Source organism: Chiloscyllium plagiosum, chromosome 9 (assembly GCF_004010195.1).
Source record: "Chiloscyllium plagiosum isolate BGI_BamShark_2017 chromosome 9, ASM401019v2, whole genome shotgun sequence".
NCBI lineage: Eukaryota > Metazoa > Chordata > Chondrichthyes > Orectolobiformes > Hemiscylliidae > Chiloscyllium > Chiloscyllium plagiosum.
The window spans coordinates 76,221,590-76,241,832 of NC_057718.1; the positions used below are offsets into that span (position 1 = coordinate 76,221,590).

Sequence of the window (20,243 nt, forward strand, 5' to 3'; positions counted from 1 at the left end):
ATCAGGATCGTCATCAAACATCTTGTGAAAGCAAACATAAAATATGTTTAAAGATACTATCCTGTTCACTGCTTTAGTCATCTCTTCAAAAACCCAAATCAGGTTTGTCAAGCACTATCTACTTTTGATAAATGGAGATACCCTGGGAATCATTGCTAGGACCCCTGCCCAATTCTCTAGACCTTGGTATACACATATAATTAAAAATATTTAGTTTCTACAAAGCTTGGAAGTATTGTTAACCTTGAGGAGAATAGCATAGCTTCAAAATGATAGACAGGTTGGTCAAGTCCAGAAAAATCTGGCAATGTGCCTGAATGACAACCACTCAGTAGCTCTGACACCCATTATTATGAAGTGCTTCAAGAGATTAGTAACGGTACACGTTAACTCCAGCTGCCCAGAATGGCTTGATCCACTGCAATTTGCTTACCATCACAATAGATCCACAAAACGACAACTCCCTGACCCTACACTCATCCCTGGAACATCTGGATAACAAGGACACCTATGTCAGACTCCTATTTATTGAACTTAGCTCCACCTTCAACACCATAATTCCAACAAAACTCACCTCGAAACGTTGACACCTGAGACTCTGCTTACCCTCCTGCAGTTGGATCCTCAGCTTCCTGACCGCCGACCATAATCAGTAAGGATAGGCAACTACACCTCCTCCCCAATAATTCTCAACACTGATGCCCCGCAAGGCTGTGTTGTCAGCCCCTTACTGTACTCCTCCTCCACTCATGACTATGACCAAATTCAACCTTAACTCAATTTACAAATTTGCTGATGACACCACCATAGTGGGTTGGATTTCAAACAATGAGAAGGCAGAGTACAGGAAAGAGATAGACAAGTTAAGGGCATGGTGTAAAGAAAACACTCTCTCCCTAAATGTCAGCAAAATGAAAGAGCTGGTCATTGAATTCAGGAAGTGGAGTGGAGGACACGTCCATTTGCAATTAATGGTGCTGAGGTGGAAGTGGTTAGGGCTTCAAGTTCCTAGGAGTAAATATCTTGGTCCACACACATTGACTCCACAGTCAGGAAAGTACACCAATGCCTTTACTTCCTCAGGAGGCTAAGAAAACCTGGCATGTTCACAATGATTCTTACCACTTGTTTTACAGATGCACCACAGAAAGCATTCTATCTGGATTCATTACAGCTTGGTATGGCAACTGCTCTGGTAAAAACAATGACTGCAGATGCTGGAAACCAGATTCTGGATTAGAGTGGTGCTGGAAAAGCACAGTAGTTCAGGCAGCATCCGAGGAGCAGGGAAATCGACGTTTCGGGCAAAAGCCCTTCATCAGGAAAGAGCAAATGGCAACTGCTCTGCCCAAGACCATAAGAAATTACAGCAAGCTGTGAATACAGCTCAATTCATCATGAAAACCAGCTTTCCTTCCAACGACTTAGACCATTCCTCCTGATGCCTGGGAAAGCTGCCAATAAAATCAAAGACCCCAGTTATACTTTTTGCCACCTTCTTCCATTGGGCAGAAAATACAAAACTTTGAAAACACGTACCAGCAGATTTGACAGCTTCTTCCCTGCTGATTATCAGACTTATGAATGGACCTCACATTTCTCAGAGTTGATCTTTCTTTGGACCATCTCTGTCGCTGTGACACTATATTCTGCATTTTGCTCTATTACTCAGAAGTATTTACACATAAGGTATGCTTTGTCTTGTTAGCACACAAAATGATACTTCTCAGTGTATCGCGGTACATGTGACAATAATATATCAAATCAAAGTGGGAAGATGTGACAAATGCAACATAATGACATATTAAATGACTTAATTTTGGTATGAAAAAAATTGCAGAGACAGGATAGAAAGGGTACAGTTCCTAAGGGAATGCAAGAGCAAAAGGACCTGTGTTTATATGTGCCTAGGTTACTAAAGGTTCCAGTGCAGGTTGCGACGTGATCAAGAAAGCTTGTTTTACTTGACTTTCACTCTTTGCTCTTAAGACACCATTTCTCAACTCTTTCCAGTGCCTGAAACATGCTCACTCCTGGGCTGTCCAAAAATATCTTTCAAATGTGCTATAACACAGACTTAGCCTAATCTCTAGTTCCATCTCATCCTCAGGGCCTCTCCCAGTTTACTTACAGGGAATCAAGCACACAGCATCAATTCATTGCTTGGAGCCTCCTCTTCTAGTTTTCTGCCAGTGGTCCCATGCTATTGTCTCCCCATCTGGTCTTTCAGGAGATTTACCCTTTCTTTCTAGTTTTTGTTAGTTTTGGTGGTGTCTTGGTTTCTTCAGGTGTTTCAGTTGCTTTTTTCATAATTCCGGATTCATCTTCAATTTCTTCTGATCACTTTTGCAACCATCTTTTCACTAACCTGGAATCACTCCTGGATCTTGTGCACTCCTATTATAGAGCCCATAGTAAGTCCCGCGACTCCTGATTTTCGCTTGCTTGGTTAATACACATCTGATTGGCCAGATGGCCAGGTCCATTAACTGTTTAAGAGGAATGCTGGAGCGAATGCGTGCGACCTGCCTCACTGCACGAAACTGGCAGGAGTCTCAGCCACCTGCAGATACAATTCTCTGCCTCCATCTGGAAACACAGTAAACTTAGTTTCATAACAATTTCATATGCACTGTCTGGATGGATGAAGCAGGATCACTTAAGGTTTTTAAAAGGGAACTGAACATCATTTGCAAACAGAAAGATTTGCAGGGTGACAGGAAAATGGTAAGGGAGTGATAAGAAATGAATTGCTACTTCAGAGGGTCAGCACACAGATAAGACCATAAGACATAGAAGCGGAAATAAGGTCATCATCCCATCAAGTCTGCTCCACCATTCAATCATGGCTGATAAGTTTCTCAACCTCATTCTCCTGCTTGCTGCCTGTAACCCTTGATCCCCTGGATAATCAAGAACCTATCTATCTCCATCTTAAATATACTCATTGACCTGGTCTCCACAGCCTTCTGTGGCAAAGAATTCCATAGATTCACCACTATCTGGCTGAAGAGGTCTCTCTTTATCTCCATTCTAAAAGGTTATGCCCTTGGGTCCTGGTCTCTCCTACCAATGGAGACACCTTCCCAACATCTACGCCATTCAGTACTCTAAGTTTCAATTAGATCCCCCTCATTCTTCTAAACTCCAAGTATAAACCCAGCATCCTCAAACGATCTTCATATACTAAGTGTTTCATTCCTGGGACCATTTTCATGAACCTCCTCTGAACACACTCCCGGGCCAGTACATCCTTTTTGAGACATGAGGCCCAATACTGCATATAGTACTCTAAATGTGATCTGACCAGAACCTTTTAGAGCTTCAGAAGTACACCCCTGCTTTTATATTCAAGTGCTCTCAAAATAAATGCCATCACTGCATTTGCCTTCCTAATTACTGACTCAACCTGCAAGTTCATCTTGAGAGAATCCTGGACTAGAACTCCCAAGTCTCTTTGCACTTTAGGTTTCTGAATTTTCTCCCCATTTAGAATATAGTCCATGCTTCTATTCTTCCTGCTAAAGTGCATGACCTCACACTTTCCTACATTGTACTCCATCTGCCACTTCTTTGCCCACTCTTCTAACCTGTCCAAATCCTTCTCCAGCCTCCCCACCTCCTCAATGTCACCTGTCCTTCTATCTATCTTTGTATCATCTGCAAACTTAGCCAGAATGCCTTCAGTTCCTTCATCCAGTTCATTAACATATAAAATGAAAAGTTGTAGTCCCAAAACTGAGCCTTGCAGCACACCACTTGCCACCAGCTGCCATCCTGAAGGACCCTTTTATTCTCAAGCTCTGCTTTCTGCCAGACAGCCAAGCTTCTATCCATGCTAGCACCTTGCCTCTGACACCATAGGCCCTTATCTTACTCAGTAGCTTCCTGTGCGGCACCTTGTCAAAGGCCTTCTTGAAGTCCAGGTAGATGATATCTATCGGGTCTCCTTGGTCTAGGTGACTAGATTAATAACTAAATGGTCACCTTCTTATTTATATCCAATCTTGGATTCTAAACCCTACCAACTGACATTGATCAGCAAAAATGTTTTCAAGAGGCTTTGTTGCCTTACTCTCAAGCATAGAGCTAAGCAATTTCTCAAGCATAGAGCTAAGCAATTTCTCAACAACAGATCTCAGGCTAACTTATTTTCTATTACCTGCTTTCCCTCTCTCATGTTTCTTCAACAGATGAACAGATACAACATTCTAATCTACAAAACGGCCCCCAATAAAAAAATCTGTGGAGGATTATAGTTAGGGCAATTGCAAAGTACACCTATTTATTTTAGAATCTGTCATTGAAATAATCTGGTCATGGGAATTTGTTACTCGTGCTATTATTTTCTTTTATCCTAACATTGTTGTCACTCTTGACTTTTCTAACTTACCCAGTCAATAAATTGTGTGCTCTCTTTCTTTTGGTTTTATGTCATCTCTCACTTCTTTCATAGTTTATGACAGTCTTTTTTGCACAACCTGCGCTCTTTCATTTAGAGATATTAACTGGCTGTGTCACATTAAAATTTTGAGCACTAACCACTTAAGATTGGTTGCTTTACCCAATAAAAGAACAGTGATCAGGTTATCCTTGCCTGCAAATTTCACCCTACTCGTCCTTATATTTAGTGAATCACCCTCCGCTATTCCCACAACCCTTGCATGATGCCATACCGAACAAATATTGTCCATCCTTTGTCTTTCAGCAATTCAAAGGGACTACTCACGTCTCAATTATCTGGTCCACTCCTTCAATCATCCCCAACAACCAGTCTCCTATAACACCGAAGAGGGCAGTTATTTACTTTCTAGAATCAAATTTTCAGGTGCTAGTAATAGAAAGTCAACAAGGGGTCAAAAGGTGCAGATCTCCAATTACTCCCTTTGCAGCACACCAGCAAGAATGCATATGGCACGCCGGGGTGGGGGATAGCTGGGACCAGTTTATGCATAGGAAGAATCGATACAAAAGTGGCAGGCTTCAGCTCTACAAGACAGGAACCAGTTGTGACAGTGTTGTGGCTTTAAGAGCTGCATTTCCTCCTGGTTTTTTTAAGAATAAAAAAAGAGAATGAAGAACAGGTCCCACGCAGTTAATGAGAACATAAACAATTTGAGAGGCCTTGGATTTTTTTTTTATAAATGTTGGAACAATAGAAGCAGCTAGAGTGGGTATGATCAAGCTCTCAGATCCAAGAGTTTTGATAGCTTTTGCCAGTTGTTGCTGGGGTCTAAGCAGGGTTGGAAGGCAGTGAATCTCTTCTAGTGTAACATTTACTCACTCTCCAAACTGGCTTTTGATGTCCTTTCCTCCTGGATTGGAGAACTGCATGAGATACAGTCTGCTTTTCAATTTGTCTTTTTGCCAAGGGTGTGCTTATGGGATGTTAGTATATTAGAAGTTAATTAGTAACAGCTACTGCGCTTATAATTCTAGTAAGTTTTCCAATACAGTTACATCATTCTAAGTGCTTCTTCCTTCTTCCAGGTTAGTATTTTAACTATAGTGTTCGAATGACTGGTGTTTTGCTTAATATAGCATCTGACATTTACCATTGAAATAAAAAGAAATTAGGTGCAAGAAAGAGAGAGGGAGTGGGAGGGGGAGCAGGAGCAGGGAGATCCTATTGCCTCGATAAACATGAAGGCAGTATTACTCATTGTTTGGCTTTGCTTTCTAGATATAATGACATCCGAAAGTATTTTTAACTTATAAAGTCTTAGACTGTATGGTTTCAAACCTACCCCATTGCCTCAGCAATATAGACTAAAAGGTGAGCACATTACTGAAGGAGTGCGATATCATCACTTATTTCGGACCAGATGCTAAACTATAGCTTCCGTTGCATTTATATAGTTATAAAGGTTCCTACTCCACTAATACTTCACAAATAAAATAGTCGTCATTTATTTTCCAATCACTTCATGATCTAATTCCTCACCATTTCCACGTAGACAGGTTCAGAAAAGTTCCCTTGATATAGTGGAAAATTTGTCAATGAACGTTCAGATTTAAACAGCTGCTATTTACGTCATGAAAACGATTATTTGCAAAGTCACTTTTTCAAATTAGACAGAAACATTTAGAGCAGGTTTATCACGGCTATGCTTGTCAGCCTGCGGTTCTTTTTTTAACCTGTTACTTTAATTACACTGCTATTTACCCGTACTAAACAATCTGGTCTTGTGTAAAAATTTTGCGTGAAAAGGTATTTGAGATAGGAGCATACCACTAGTTATTGAGTTAAGAGTCGTACAGCACAGAAACAGACCCTTCAATCCAACTTGTCCATGCCAACCAAATTTCCCATTTGTATGCACTTGGCCCTTATCTCTCTAAACCTTTCCTATTCATGTACCTCTCTAACTGTACCAGCATCTACCACTTTCTCTGGCAGTTCATTCCATATATGAACTACCCTGAGAGAGAAAACTTTGCCTCTCATGTCTCTAAAATCTTTCTCCTCTCAAGAGAAATAGAATCATAGAATTCCTACAGCGTAGAAACAGGTCAACACTGACCTTCTAAACAGTAATCCACCCAGACCTATTCCCCTACTCTATTACTCTACATTTACCCCTGACTAGTATACATAATCTACACACCCCTGAACACTATGGGTAATTTAGCAAGGCCAATTCACCCATCCTGCACATCGTTGGATTGTGGAAGGAAAACAGAGCACCTGGAGGAAACCCACAGACACAGAACGCGCAATCTCCACACAGACAGTTGCCTGTCAGTGATCCACCCAAGGCTGGAATCGAACCTGGGTCACTGGCATCAGTGCACCACTGTGCCACCCTAAATTTATAAAGTTTCTCTCCAATACACATCAAATTATATTCTGCATTAAAATTAAGCATTCAAAAGACTTGAATACATGGCAGTGTATAAAACCTGCACTTCCAAGGTATCTAACTGACAAGATTTTTCTTTGATGCACTTTACTCAATCTAGTCAAAGTTGAGTCTTCAAACAGTTTCAAACAGCTGCTTGGACCTCATGATCACCTTCACTGAAGAACCCCTGAACACAACTGTAAACAATTAAGAGACAGTAGCTTGAAAGTACAGATGCTAAGTATTGATGAAAGAAAAGGGGAGCTGATGAAGCTTTCGGTCTTGAACTCATCAGGACATGCAACATCCAAGACTGAACAAGATTCTGAGGGATAAGATATATGTGTATTTGAAAAGACAGGCTTTGATTAATTGTGGTCAGCATGGCTTTGTGCATGGGAGATCATGCCTCACAAATTCGTTAAGAGTTCTGTGAAGAAGTGACCAGGAAGGTTGACGAGGGCAGGGCGGTAGACATAGGCTATATCGATTTCAGTTAGGCCTTTGGTAAGATTACACATGGTATGCTACTCTGGAAGGTTAGATTGCATGGAACCCAGGGGAAGCTGGAAAATTGGATGCACAATTGGCTTGATGGTAGGAAGCAGAGGGTAATAGTGGAATAATGCTTGTCAGATTGGAGGCCAGTGAACTAGTGATGTGCCTCAGGGTCCATTATCCATGTTTTGTTATCCATGGATGAAAATGTACAAGGCATGATTAGTAAGCTTGCAGATTACTTTGAAATAGGCGGTATTGTGCATGGTGAGGGAGGTTTATCAGAAATTGCAGCAGGACCTGTGGGCGGCACGGTGGCACAGTGGTTAGCACTGCTGCCTCACAGCGCCAGAGACCCGGGTTCAATTCCCGCCTCAGGCGACTCTCTGTGTGGAGTTTGCACATTCTCCCCGTGTCTGCGTGGGTTTCCTCCGGGTGCTCCGGTTTCCTCCCACAATCCAAAAATGTGCAGGTTAGGTGAATTGACCATGCTAAATTGTCCGTAGTGTTAGGTGAAGAGGTAAATGTAGGAGTATGGGTCTGGCGGGTCGGTGTGGACTTGTTGGGCCGAAGGGCCTGTTTCCACACTGTAAGTAATCTAATCTAATCTAATCTAATCTAATCTAATTTGACCTTGAACAGCTGTGGAACTGAGCAAGCAGTGGTAAATGGAGTTTAATACATAAAATGTGAGGTCTTGCATTTTAGAAAGTCAAATCAAGGTATGAGTTTCATGGTGAATGGTAGGGCCTTAAGGAGTGTAGTGGAATACAGGGACCATGGAGTTCAAGTGCATGGTTCTCTGAAAGTGGAGTTACAGGTAGACAGGATAGTGAAGGCTTTTGCACACTGGCTTTCATCAGTCAGCACACTGACTATAGAAGTTGGGAAATTATGTTGCAGTTGTACAGGACATTGGTAAGGCTACAGTTCATTTTTGGTCACCTTGTTATAGGAAAGAAGTTATTAAACTGGAAAGAGTGCAGAAGAAATCTACAAGCATGTTGCCAGGACTCAAGGGTCTGAGTAATAGGAAGAGGTTGGACAAGCTAGCACTTTTTACATTACAGCACAGGTGACTGAGGGAGGAATCTTATAGAAGCGCATAAGATCAGGAGAGGCATGGATATGGTAAATGCACTCAGTCTTTTTCCCAGGGTTGGGGAATCGAGGACTACAGGGCATCACAGTTTAAGGTTTGAGGGGAAAAAATGAAAGGGAACCTAAGGGCAATGTTTTTTATATAGAGGGTAGTAAACATATGGAATGAGCTGCCAACGGAAGTGGTTGAGGCGGGTACATTAACAACATTTAAAAGGCATTTGGACAAACACATGGATAGGAAAGGTTTAGAAGAATTTGGGCCAAATGCAGGGAAATAGGGTTCACACGGATGGACATTTTGGTTGACATGAACCATTCTGGGCAGAAGGGCCTGTCTCCATGCTGTGGGACTCTATATTTCCAAGAAATGGTCAAGTGCATGTCTCTCAGCAGTAAGAGATACTGCTGCAAAGTGGAAACTTCCTTTTTTTTGCTTAAAAGTAGTGAAAATCTTCATCATATAACCAAATGAGTTAAAAGTGTGCAAGTTTCAGACTTTAGCTTACTTTATCTACCAAAAGATAGTTTATTTACTTAGCAAGTGGAGTCTTCAAAGTACAACCGAACAGCTTCTTGAAAATCCAATTAAATTGAATATAATCACACATTACCAGTTGTGTCCAAAATCAATGCTCTTCACTTGTATCAGTGCAGGTTTCATGCATGACTGACGGCAAACATATTCAGTAACATTCATTTTTGTTGTGCTACCATTTGCAGCTTTTTTAAAAATAAAGCGTTGTTTCCTTACCTTTTAGGTGTTACCATCTGTGCAAATAGTGGCTACATCAATATTCTTACCATGTGGCATTATCATGCAAATTGCCACACGGTGCATGAACTCTGGAACATTACCCTTACATTTCAGGTGCGGAAAATATCCATACTTACTGGGATCATTCAATGCCGGCTTCTTGGAGTCCATCCGTCCAGCTCCATATACAACTGTACGCCCCATCAACCCTATGCTGCCATTAGTTTGTAAGAAGTTGCTCCTGGTAGAATATAATTTAGTAGTGGGTACTGTAGTCAATATTATATCGAGAGAAGGTTTGTTGTAAAATGTCTTGGCACTGACACCCATGTTGCCCTCAGTTTGTGTTGGGGTACATGCATGAATCGATGGACGTGGCTGAGGTGTCCCAACATAGGCGGAATCAGAAACTTGCTTGGGTCGTCTTATTGCATCCTTGGGTATTGGCTTTCTACAATGTTCACATTTTGTATGGTCTTCACTTTTTCTCCCACAATTTTTACATATACTGAAGAATTCATCGAGTGCCTGCCCCTGAAATTTGAAAAACAAGAGTGAAACTTTTTTTTTACAAAAATCTATCATCACACAATCATGTACTCATACATACAAAGTCATACAGATGTACAGCATGGAAACAGACCCTTCGGTCCAACCTGTCAATGCTGACCAGATATCCCACCTGCCAGCACCCGACCCATATCCTTCCAAACGCTTCCTATTCATGTACCCATCCAAATGTCTCTTAAATGTTGCAGTTGTACCAGCCTCCACCACATCCTCTGGCAGTTCATTCCATACACGCACCACCCTCTGAGTAAAAACGTTGCCCCTTAGGTCTCTTTTATATCTTTCCCCTCTCACCCTAAACCTATGTCCTCTAGTTCTGGACTCCTCCACCCCAGGGAAAAGACTTTGCCTATTTACCCTATACACGGCCCTCAATTTTGTAAACTCTATAAGGTCACCCCTCAGCCTCCGATGCTCCAGGGAAAAACAGTCCCAGCCTGTTCAGCCTCTCCCTATAGCTCAAATCCTCCAACCCCTGCCAACATCCTTGTAAATCTTTTCTGAACCCTTTCAAGTTTCACAACATCTTTCCGATAGGAAGGAGACCAGAATTGCACACAATATTCAAACAGTGGCCTAATCAATGTCCTGTACAGCCGCAACATGACCCCCCCAACTCCTGTACTCAATACTCTGACCAATAAAGGAAAGCATACCAAATGCCTTCTTCACTATCCTACCTACCTGCGACTCCACTTTCAAGGAGCTATGAACCTGTACGCCAAGGTCTCTTTGTTCAGCAACACTCCCAAGGACATTACCATTAAGTGTATAAGTTCTGCTAAGATTTGCTTTCCCAAAATGCAGCACCTCGCATTTATCTGAATTAAACTCCATCTGCCACTTCTCAGCCCATTGGCCCATTTGGTCAAGATCCTGTTGCAATCTGAGGTAACCCTCTTCGCTGTCCACTACACCTCCAATTTTGCTGTCATCTGCAAACGTACTAACTGTACCTCTTATGCTCGCATCCAAATCATTTATGTAAATGACAAAAAGTAGAGGTCCCAGCACCGATCCTTGTGGCACTCCACTGGTCACAGGCCTCCAGTTGGAAAAACAACCCGCCACCACCACCCTCTGTCTTCTACCTTTGAGCCAGTTCTATATCCAAATGGCTAGTTCTCCCTGTATTCCATGAGATCTAACCTTGCTAATCAGTCTCCCATGGGGAATCTTGCCGAACCCCTTACTAAAGTCCATATAGATCACGTCTACTGCTCTGCCCTCATCAATCCTCTTTGTTACTTCCTCAAACCTTACCTCTCCTGCAATCTGAAATTTATCAAGATAACAGATTGAAATTAAACAAAAGACATGAGAAGCATTTTTCAATGTAAGGTGTTTGAATCTTTAACTCTGGGAACACTGAGGTAGTCTTTGCTGTGGAATCAATATTTTTGAGAAAGGTACACTTAACATTTATAATTTGAGTGTGTAGAACAGGGGAGGTAGGGGGAGGAGGAGGAATGAACAAAAAGGAATGTCTGTGATGGGGAAGTTCAAAGTGATTTTAAATAAACAAAATAAGTGTTGGTATGGAGCAAAAAAAAAACACAATGATAATGGAACAACAGGGAAATAAACAGGAGATCAGAAAAGGTATAAATGGCAAAGTAAAAGCATCACCAGCAAACCCCCTCCTATTTCTCCACTTTTTAGTGTTCTGCACTTGCTAATTAACTTACAAGAAAATCAACATCACCAATTTCTTCCAGTTCTGTTGAAATGTCATTAAGTTTTCAGTAGTTATCACACTTTGCTTTGGTTAGATTTGAAAAATGTCAAAAGATCAGAGTGTGTTGAAAACAATTTCAAGTAATCACAAGAAACCAAATTAAAACAGAAAATTCTGGAAATGTTCTGATTAAACAGCATTTGAAAGCGAAAACAAAGCTCAATATCCCTGCAAGATTGCTTTGAGGACTTGTTTGACATGTAATGCCAGTTTAACAGATTTTCTGTTTGCTGTTAAACGACTTTCATCCAAAACATGAACTTGTGTTTTCACTTTCAGATGTCAGTGGGCCAGCTAAGTTTCCAGCTTTGCCTGCTTCAATTTATGGCTGTAATTACATACATTGACGTTTTATACTCTCATTTTTTGTTCACTCTATCAAAGTATCAACTATATCAGTTACCCACTGGACCTAGTTCAAAAAGCAATACACAACATAACCAAGATAAAAGATATCATATAACTATTACTTCCATAGTAATGTGAACCCATTGCAAGTCTAAACAATTTTCTATCCTCCATCAAATAACAGCGAAAAACAATTTCAGGCCTAGCTTGTTAATCAGAAAAATAACAGGTTGTATAATTACATTTATACACAAATATTAAAAATAATTATAAAATATGAAAATATAAATCAAAATGTACAAAGCAGCATGAATTAGAATTTCTTCACTTTTGCAATGTAGAAATAACCAACACATTGTTATTAAAATATTTTTTAAAAACTGCTTACAAAACTATTCAAGCCAGTGACAAATAAATGTTTTTAAAATCAAGTGAATCAATACCAAGATCAAGATGAAGATCCATTTAAATAGTCACTTGGTAATACAGAACTAGAGTATTGTTGAATAAAAGACAAGCTTCTGATGCTTTTCACTCTAATTCATCAGGATAGAATTGCAAGAATACCAAATCGCCAAGGGAACAAAATTTACACTGCATGAGAAGAGATTGGTGGGAAGGAGATCTTGCTTGCTCCAGGAATTGCCATATATCAGGGAACAGTTGCCAAGCTTTTGATTAAAATCAAGGATCTGTTACTGAAACCAAAACACTGCACACATGCACAAACACCCTTTGTGTCAGCAAGTGCAGCCTACCACAATATGAACAGTTATTAAAATAATCTCATGAATTGATTTTCCTAACTAACACACTACTGATTGTTGCCAAATGCGAAAATGAAACTAATCGTTGAAATTTAAAATAAAATTAATTTAAAATAAAAATTGAGTTTTGTTTCATACTTTATTTCTGTGCTCCCATACACAGTTTCATTCAAATAGCATTAATTGGTATGTTAATTTGTGTAATCATATTTATGAGAGATATTATTGCTTCAAATGGCATTCTCCTTAGTGTCAGTAAACACAGGCTAAATTTAAAACAGGTACGTTAACTATGATTGATAAAGAGATTTACTATGAGTGTGCACCAGAGAAAGACTGTCCTTGAGCTTTTAATCAGTTCAGAAAGGTGCACTAAATGGACATGTTCTTTCTATTTTCAAAGGACACAGACCAGAGCATGAATGTATCTGGCTTCGAGCATACACAAGCAAGCCACATTGCTGTGGCTGTGATGATCTTAAATTGGTTGTTAGCATAATTCATAGCAAAAACAGGATTGCTTGGCATGTACAGTCCAATTGCAGAATCACCTCCAATGTTGAACACTGTATTTGGAGTTTGGCAAGCACCAAGCTAGTTGGGTATGGTCAACACTCTGTTGTAAATGTTACAGCATCAATTTCAAAGGAAATATACTAATGAGAAAATAACTTGGATGCAAAATATGTCAACAGCAGTGACTGTAAAGTCCAGCTTGTACAGTGCAACTTGAGATGGCTGGAGGAGTGATTTCCTGCAACAATGTTTGCTGAACTTTTATAGTGAAGTTGCCAGCTAGGAAATCCTGTAATATATCTTAAGTAAAGAGAACCTATACTTGGGTTTACCTGGTATGAGCTTGTAAGTTTATGTTCAGTAAACAGAGCCACAATAACGAACAGCTGAAGGAATGTTTATATTATCCAATCATTGGATTGAATGGTCTATATACCTGGTTTCACAATTCTAATGAAATTAATTTACTACAATATTCATTTATGCTCAAATTGTTGATCAAATCTTTCAGACACAAATTGTTCAGAGTGATCTGAGGTAGCCTTAGGCCCACTCATGAGCTTACACAATATATAGAGAACAGGGTAACCAGTAACTGACAGGACAGTTCCTTTCTCAGGTTTCTTTTCTGCACTTCCTTGTACTGTTCTTTTTCCTCAGGGAACCCCTACAGTGTGTGGAAACAAGCCATTCGGCCCATCGAGTCCACACCAACCCTCCAAAGAGCATCTCACTCAGACACATCCTATAGCACTGCATTTCCCATGGCTAACTCACCTAGAAGGCAAATTTAGCATGGCCAATCCATCTAACCTGAACACCTTTGGACTATGAGAGGAAACCGGAGCGCCTGGAGTAAACCCACACAGACACGGGGAGAATTTGCAAGCACCCTATGGTCGCCCATGGGTGAAACTGAACCTGGCAATGTGAAACAGCAGTGCCAACCACTGAACCACTATTTCCCTCACCTTTGGGAGCCTCCTTCAGGTTGGACTAATCTGAATGAGGGCCTTCTGGGCTGTACTTCTTGAGGGAAACCTTTCATGGACTCTTTGAAGTGCTTCCTTGGTTCTCCTCTTATTCAAGTGCTTTCCCTGAGTGGGGTGAAGATGATTAGCTTTGTCAGTCAGAACTCTGGCATCCTAATCAGCCCAGCGAATTGGTTTCTAATGGTTATGAACTCAACGCCGGTGCTATTGGCTGTTTCAAGGACACTGATGTTAGTATGCCTATCCTCGCAGTTAATGCAGAGAATGCATTTCAAACAGCACTGATGATACTTCAAGGGTCTTGAGGTGGCATCCATACTCCAAGTAGTCTAAGTTTGGGAGCCATATAGAGGAGTCATAACTACCTTATACACAAGGATCTTGGTATCAATATGAATGCTGTGGTTGTTAAAACCTTTCACCTATAAGTGTGCTAATGTGGTGCTCGTGAATGGGATATGGCTTTAGATCTGCACATCATTGCCAATTTCAGATGAGAGGTGGCTCCCCATGTGGGGGAAGTGTTCCACATTTGGGTGGATTTCTCCAATAATCGCAATGGAGAGATTAGTGAAGGATAGGAGTGTTTTTGAGGCTAAGACTGAGATCAGTTCTTTAATACGATTCTGAGACAGCAGAGATGGCATGTCTTCCATATACTGAAGTTTCATAACTGATGTCAGTGTCACTGATTTCAAGGTCCATACCAGTGGGAAGCTTAGTCTCGACACGACGACAAATGGTGGCAATGAAGGTGGAGAAAGGGTGAGGGGAATGACATATCCTGCCTGACGGCCACTTACTACTATTGGTGAAAACAGTGACAAAATCTTGTCATGGTGGAGAAAGAGGGTGTTGATGAATTTTTCTGGACAGCAAACCTTTGACAGAGGTTTTCCATAGCACTTCTTTACTGATTCAGTCAAAAGCCTTAGGTCAGATTGCTGAAGGCCATGTAGTAATTGGCATCCTAACAGGATTTAATAAATTTTAAGAATTCTGGGATGGAAAGTCAGATGGGTCAACTGGAGCGTATGTTCTGTGGGATGTATGAAGTCATTGAAATACTTGCAGAAAGTGTCTCTGGCTGCACAAATCTGAAACTTGGGTTTTTGAACGTGAACAGTAGTTCAAGTCACTGTTGTGCACTTATGAGGTAGATTGTATACATAGGAAGGTGATTACAAGCTTTCAGACAGAGGGATTGAGTGATTACCAGGAAATCTAAGACAACCAGGAAGGTAATGTAGGAATTCCCTCAATGTAATGAGAATTCCAGTTTGGAAACTGGTGAGGATGATGCTTCGTAGTGCAGCCAGAGTCAAGCCCATGGCATCATGTGTAAGGAAGAAGAAGAATGGAAGGACAATAAATGTGGAGGATCCAGTGTCAGATGATCAGACACATGTTTCCGTGGCAATAAACATAATTCCAAATTGACATGTTGCCTTGTTGGTGCTAGGGTCAAGGATGTCACACAGCAGATACTTCTTTTCTTTTGTGGGGTGGCAAGGGGTGGAAAATGAAGGGAGGAAAGATGAAGAATCAGCCTCAATGGTACCAACAACACAGGTAGGAAAAGGGAAGAGGTCCTGAAGGCTGATTTCAGGGAGTTAGGAAGAAAATTAAAAAGCCAAACCTGAACAGCAGCAATCTCAGGATTTTGTCCTGTGTCACATGCTAGTGAGCATAAGCATTCATGGATTTGATACATGGCTGGAGAACAGGTATAGGAAGGTGTGCATCAGATTTGAAAACTTGTAACTAGTTCTGTGGCAGGTGGGACCTGTACAAGCTGAATGGGTTACACCTTACTAGGACTGATAACCTCATGGGGAGATTTGTTACTGCGATGCATGGAAATTTAGAAAATACTTAAAAGGGATAAGCAGGATAGATGCAGGTAACATGTTTTTGTTTGCTGGGGAGTCTTGAACCAAGGGGCACAATTTAAAAATAATGGGATGGCATTTAGGTCTGAAATGAGGAGAATTTTTTATTCAGACGGTTGAAAACCTTTAGAATTCCCCACCACAGAGTGCTACGGAAGCTTAGTCTTTAATTACAGTTAAGGCAGAGATTGATAGATTTCCGACTACCAATGGTGCACAGGGTAATGCAGATGGGGTGGGTAACAGTCATTGAAGTGTTTGATCAATTGTGATCACAATGAATGATGAAGCAGGCTCAAATGGCCTATTCCTGTACTGATAGGAGAAAGTGAGGACTGCAGATGCTGGAGATCAAAGTCGAGTGTGGTGCTGGAAAAGCACAGCAGCCCACGCAGCATCCAAGGAGCAGGAGAATCGACGTTTCCTGATGAAGGGCTTATGCCCGAATTTCTTATGTCTAGTGAATAGCTGCCCATCTGCAGCTATCCAGCACACCAGCTCTCCCTGCTCACCTGTCCACCCCACAATGCATCCTACCCCTCCATCTCTCCTCCCTCCTCTCTACTTCTTCCCCCTTACACCCCTCCCCATAACCAATCCCTCATCCCCCATCTCTCACTCTTTTCCCTCACACAACTACACCATCCATCAAAGCACATCCAACCTCCACCACAATGCCCTTGCCATCTTCCCATTTTTAGCCTCCTCAAGACTCACCCAAAACCCACCCAAGCCTTGCCCACATATTCACTATCTTTCCCAACCTCAAACTCTGAGGCAGGAACAGTCTGTCCTCAGGAAAGGGCTCATGTTCATGCCCCTCCACCCCCACCTTAGCAAGTTCCATGCTCTTCACGGTGCAGAGCTCTTCTTTCGCCACCTCTGTTTCCATGCCTTCTTCTTTGACAAAGACACTCAACCACCCTCGGAGGACCCCTTCTCCCGACTCCAACCTTCTTCCACTTGGATACGTCCTCTTGGACTCTTACCTACCTTGTAACTCTTTACTGCCAACGCAACGTCAGCTGTCTTTATTTCTCCATCTCCCCCTCACCTAATCCAACCTCACCCCCTCCGAATGTGCAGCGCTCCATTCCTCCCACACCAACCCCATTTCACCATCAAACCTGCTGACAAAGGCAGCGCGGTAGTCTGGAGGATGGATCTCTTTGCCATAGAGGCAAAATGCCAGCTCTTTGATTCCATGTCTTACTGCCCCCTTGACCACAATCCGACCATAGCCCATCAGGCCACTATCACCCACACTGGCCACGATCTCATTGCCTCCGGTGATCTTCCCTCCACCACCTCCAACCTCAGTCCCCCAGCCCGCACTGCCGAGTTCTACCTGCTGCCCAAGATCCACAAGCTCCGGCCAACCCATAGTCTCCGCATGTTCCTGCCCAACCGATCTCATATTTTCCTACGCTGACTCCATTCCCAAACTACATCCAGGACACCAACCACATCCTCCACCTCTTTGGAAACAGCCAATTCCCTGGCTCCTAGCATTTCATCTTCGCTATGGATGTGCAGTCCTTATACATGCCCATTTCCCACAATGACAGCCTGTAGGGCTTCAGTTTCTTCCTCACCAACAGACCCATCCAGTCCCCCTCCACCAATACCTTCGGACACCCTGCAGAATTAATCCTCATCCTCAATAATTCTTCCTTCAACTCTTCCCCTTTCTTCCAAATCCAAAGGGTGGCCATGGGCACTTGCACTGACCCTAGTACACCTGCTTTTTGTTGTTTCTGTGGAAGTGGGTACTGCAGATGCTGGGAGAGTCAAGATTAGAGCAGTGCTGGAAAGGCACAGCAGGCAGCACGAGGCAGCATCCAAGGAGCAGGAAAATCAATGTTTCAGGCAAAAGACCGTCATCATTTTTTGTTGGCTATGTCAAACAGTCCCTCTTCGGCACATACACAGGTACTGTTCCTGAACTCTTCTGCCATTACGTTGATGACTGTATCAGTGCTGCATCTTGTGCCCAGGCTGAACTGGAGCAGTTCATCGACTTTGCCAACAATTTCCACCCCACTCTTAAATTCACTTGGTCTATCTCAGACACCTGCCTCTTCTTCATTGACCTCTCAGGTGATAATTTATGGACTGACATTTATTACAAACCCACAGACTCCCATGATTACACCTCCACCCGCCCCATATCCCGCAACATCTTCCTGTTTTCCCAATTCCTCCGTCTTATCTGCTCTGACAAGCAGACGTTCCACTCCCAAGCATCCCAGATGTCCATCTATTTTAAACAACATGCTCCCCCACCCCCAACCACCATCGTCCAGACCACCTCCATTCCCCGGTCCACTGCTGTAAACCCCATCTCCCTCGAAACGCAATAAAGACAGGGTCCTCTCCTTGTTCTCACCTACCACCCACCAGGCCACACATCCAAAGCAACATCCTCAAATCTTTCCGCCAACTGCAACTAGACCCCATCACCAAGAATATATTCCTTTCTCCACCCCTCTCTGCCTTCCACAAGGACCATCCCCTTTGCCACTACTTGGTTCACGCCACCCTCCCCATCAACCCCCCTGAAAATTCCCCTAAAGCCGTAAAAGATGTAAAACCTGGTAGCACACCACCTCCCTCACCTCCATTCAAGGCCCCAAACAGTTCTTCCAGATGAGAGAAAGGTTTACCTGCCACTCAACCTAGTTTACTGTATCTGGTACTCCCAGTGTGGTCTTCTCTACATCGGTAAGAACAAACATAAAGCATGTTTCACTGAGCATCTCAGCCAGGCCTGATAGGGCAAGCCTGACCTCCCAGTCACCGCCCATTTCAATTCCCTTTCCCATTCTCTCTCTGAAATGTCCATCCTCAGTTTCCTCCATAGTCACAGTGAATCAGACTGTAAATTTGAGGAACAACACTTTCTGCCTGGGCAGCATACAGCCCAGAAGATTCAACATTGAGTTCTCCAATTTCAAATAACCATCCACACCCATCCCTCAACTTCCTTTCCTGCCCTGCCTCCTCCCTTCCATCCCTCTGACCAACCCCTCCTTCCAGCTACCAACTGGATTCATTGCTCCTACTGACCAACCAAATTGTACCTAGCACCTGCATTTACTTAACAGAATTTAGAAGAATGTGAGGCAATCTTATTGAGACATACAAGATACGAGGTAATTTGTCAAGGAGCATACTGAAAGGCTGTTCAGCCGTGTTGAAGAAACTATAACTATGAAACACAGTTTAAAAATAATGAGTGTTCCACTTAATCTTTGAAACTCCAGCCCAGAGAATGATGGAGATGGGATCACTGAATATTTTTAAATCACAGGTAGATAGAGCCTTAACCAATAAGTCAGTCAGGATTAACATGGAGTTCAGGCCACAAATCAAATCAAATCAACCATGGTCCTACTGAATGGCAGAGAAAGCTAGAGGGTCTAAATTGCTGATTTGTACTCCATGTTCAAACGTATGTAGGAGTTAGGTCTCACTTAATTTGAATATTTCAACCAGACTTGCAACACAATTTCCATCTTCTTGAACCACTTCCTATACCAATCAAGAAGCTTGTTTTTATAATAAAACAATTCATGGCTGCAAATCATTTCACACAGCGCATTCCATTTAGTATTCTATGTAATTAATGTTGCCACCATAATTATTTGACACTGAGACACAACTGCTAAAGACATCTGAATAATCAGCACAGATAAACATGTGTCAAGTTAAAAGGATTAATAATACCAACTTCCACTACTTTCTCTCCCAGAATATCATGGACCTTACTGAAAATGTCAGGTGTATCAAAGGACCTTCCCTCCTCAGACATAACTGTGTGGTCTCATAACTTGTTTTTTGCATTTATAGTTTTAGCACCAATCTCGCTATACATGGAAAGAACATTGCCAATGCCCACCTCTGTACGTGTCGGATTTTGCGCAGCAGAAGCTTCAACAGCTGTTGATCCTGTCAATGCTGCCGTTAAGCCTTCTTTCAGTCGCTTTGTCGAAACATGTCTTTTAATATTTGGTACAGAATACATCTGTTCTTCTAATTCTGGAGAGCCTACATCTATCAAACAAAATGCAAAGATTGAGCTCTGTAAAGAGTTTCGAGAACTCAAAATGCTTCATCAATACAAAGAGACAATTAAATTTGAAGGGCGCTTACAAAAGTAAATTAGTGAACATCTATTGTAAATGCCATAGCATACTTGCTTAAACCTGGTGCGTGT

At 42.0% G+C, this 20,243-nt stretch overlaps 1 protein-coding gene across 6 annotated transcripts in view; it reads right to left on the bottom strand.

The window, feature by feature from the left end:
* Window positions 1–20,243, bottom strand: part of senp6a (SUMO specific peptidase 6a) — a 167,423-nt gene that overhangs the window by 66,245 nt on the left and 80,935 nt on the right. For all 6 annotated transcript variants that reach the window (XM_043696247.1, XM_043696244.1, XM_043696248.1 and 3 more), the window contains 2 exons: window positions 19,926–20,080; window positions 9,339–9,735 (listed from right to left, as the gene is read on the bottom strand). In XM_043696247.1, the coding sequence (XP_043552182.1) occupies window positions 9,339–9,735; window positions 19,926–20,080 (552 nt within the window). The remainder of the gene's footprint in view (window positions 1–9,338; window positions 9,736–19,925; window positions 20,081–20,243) is intronic.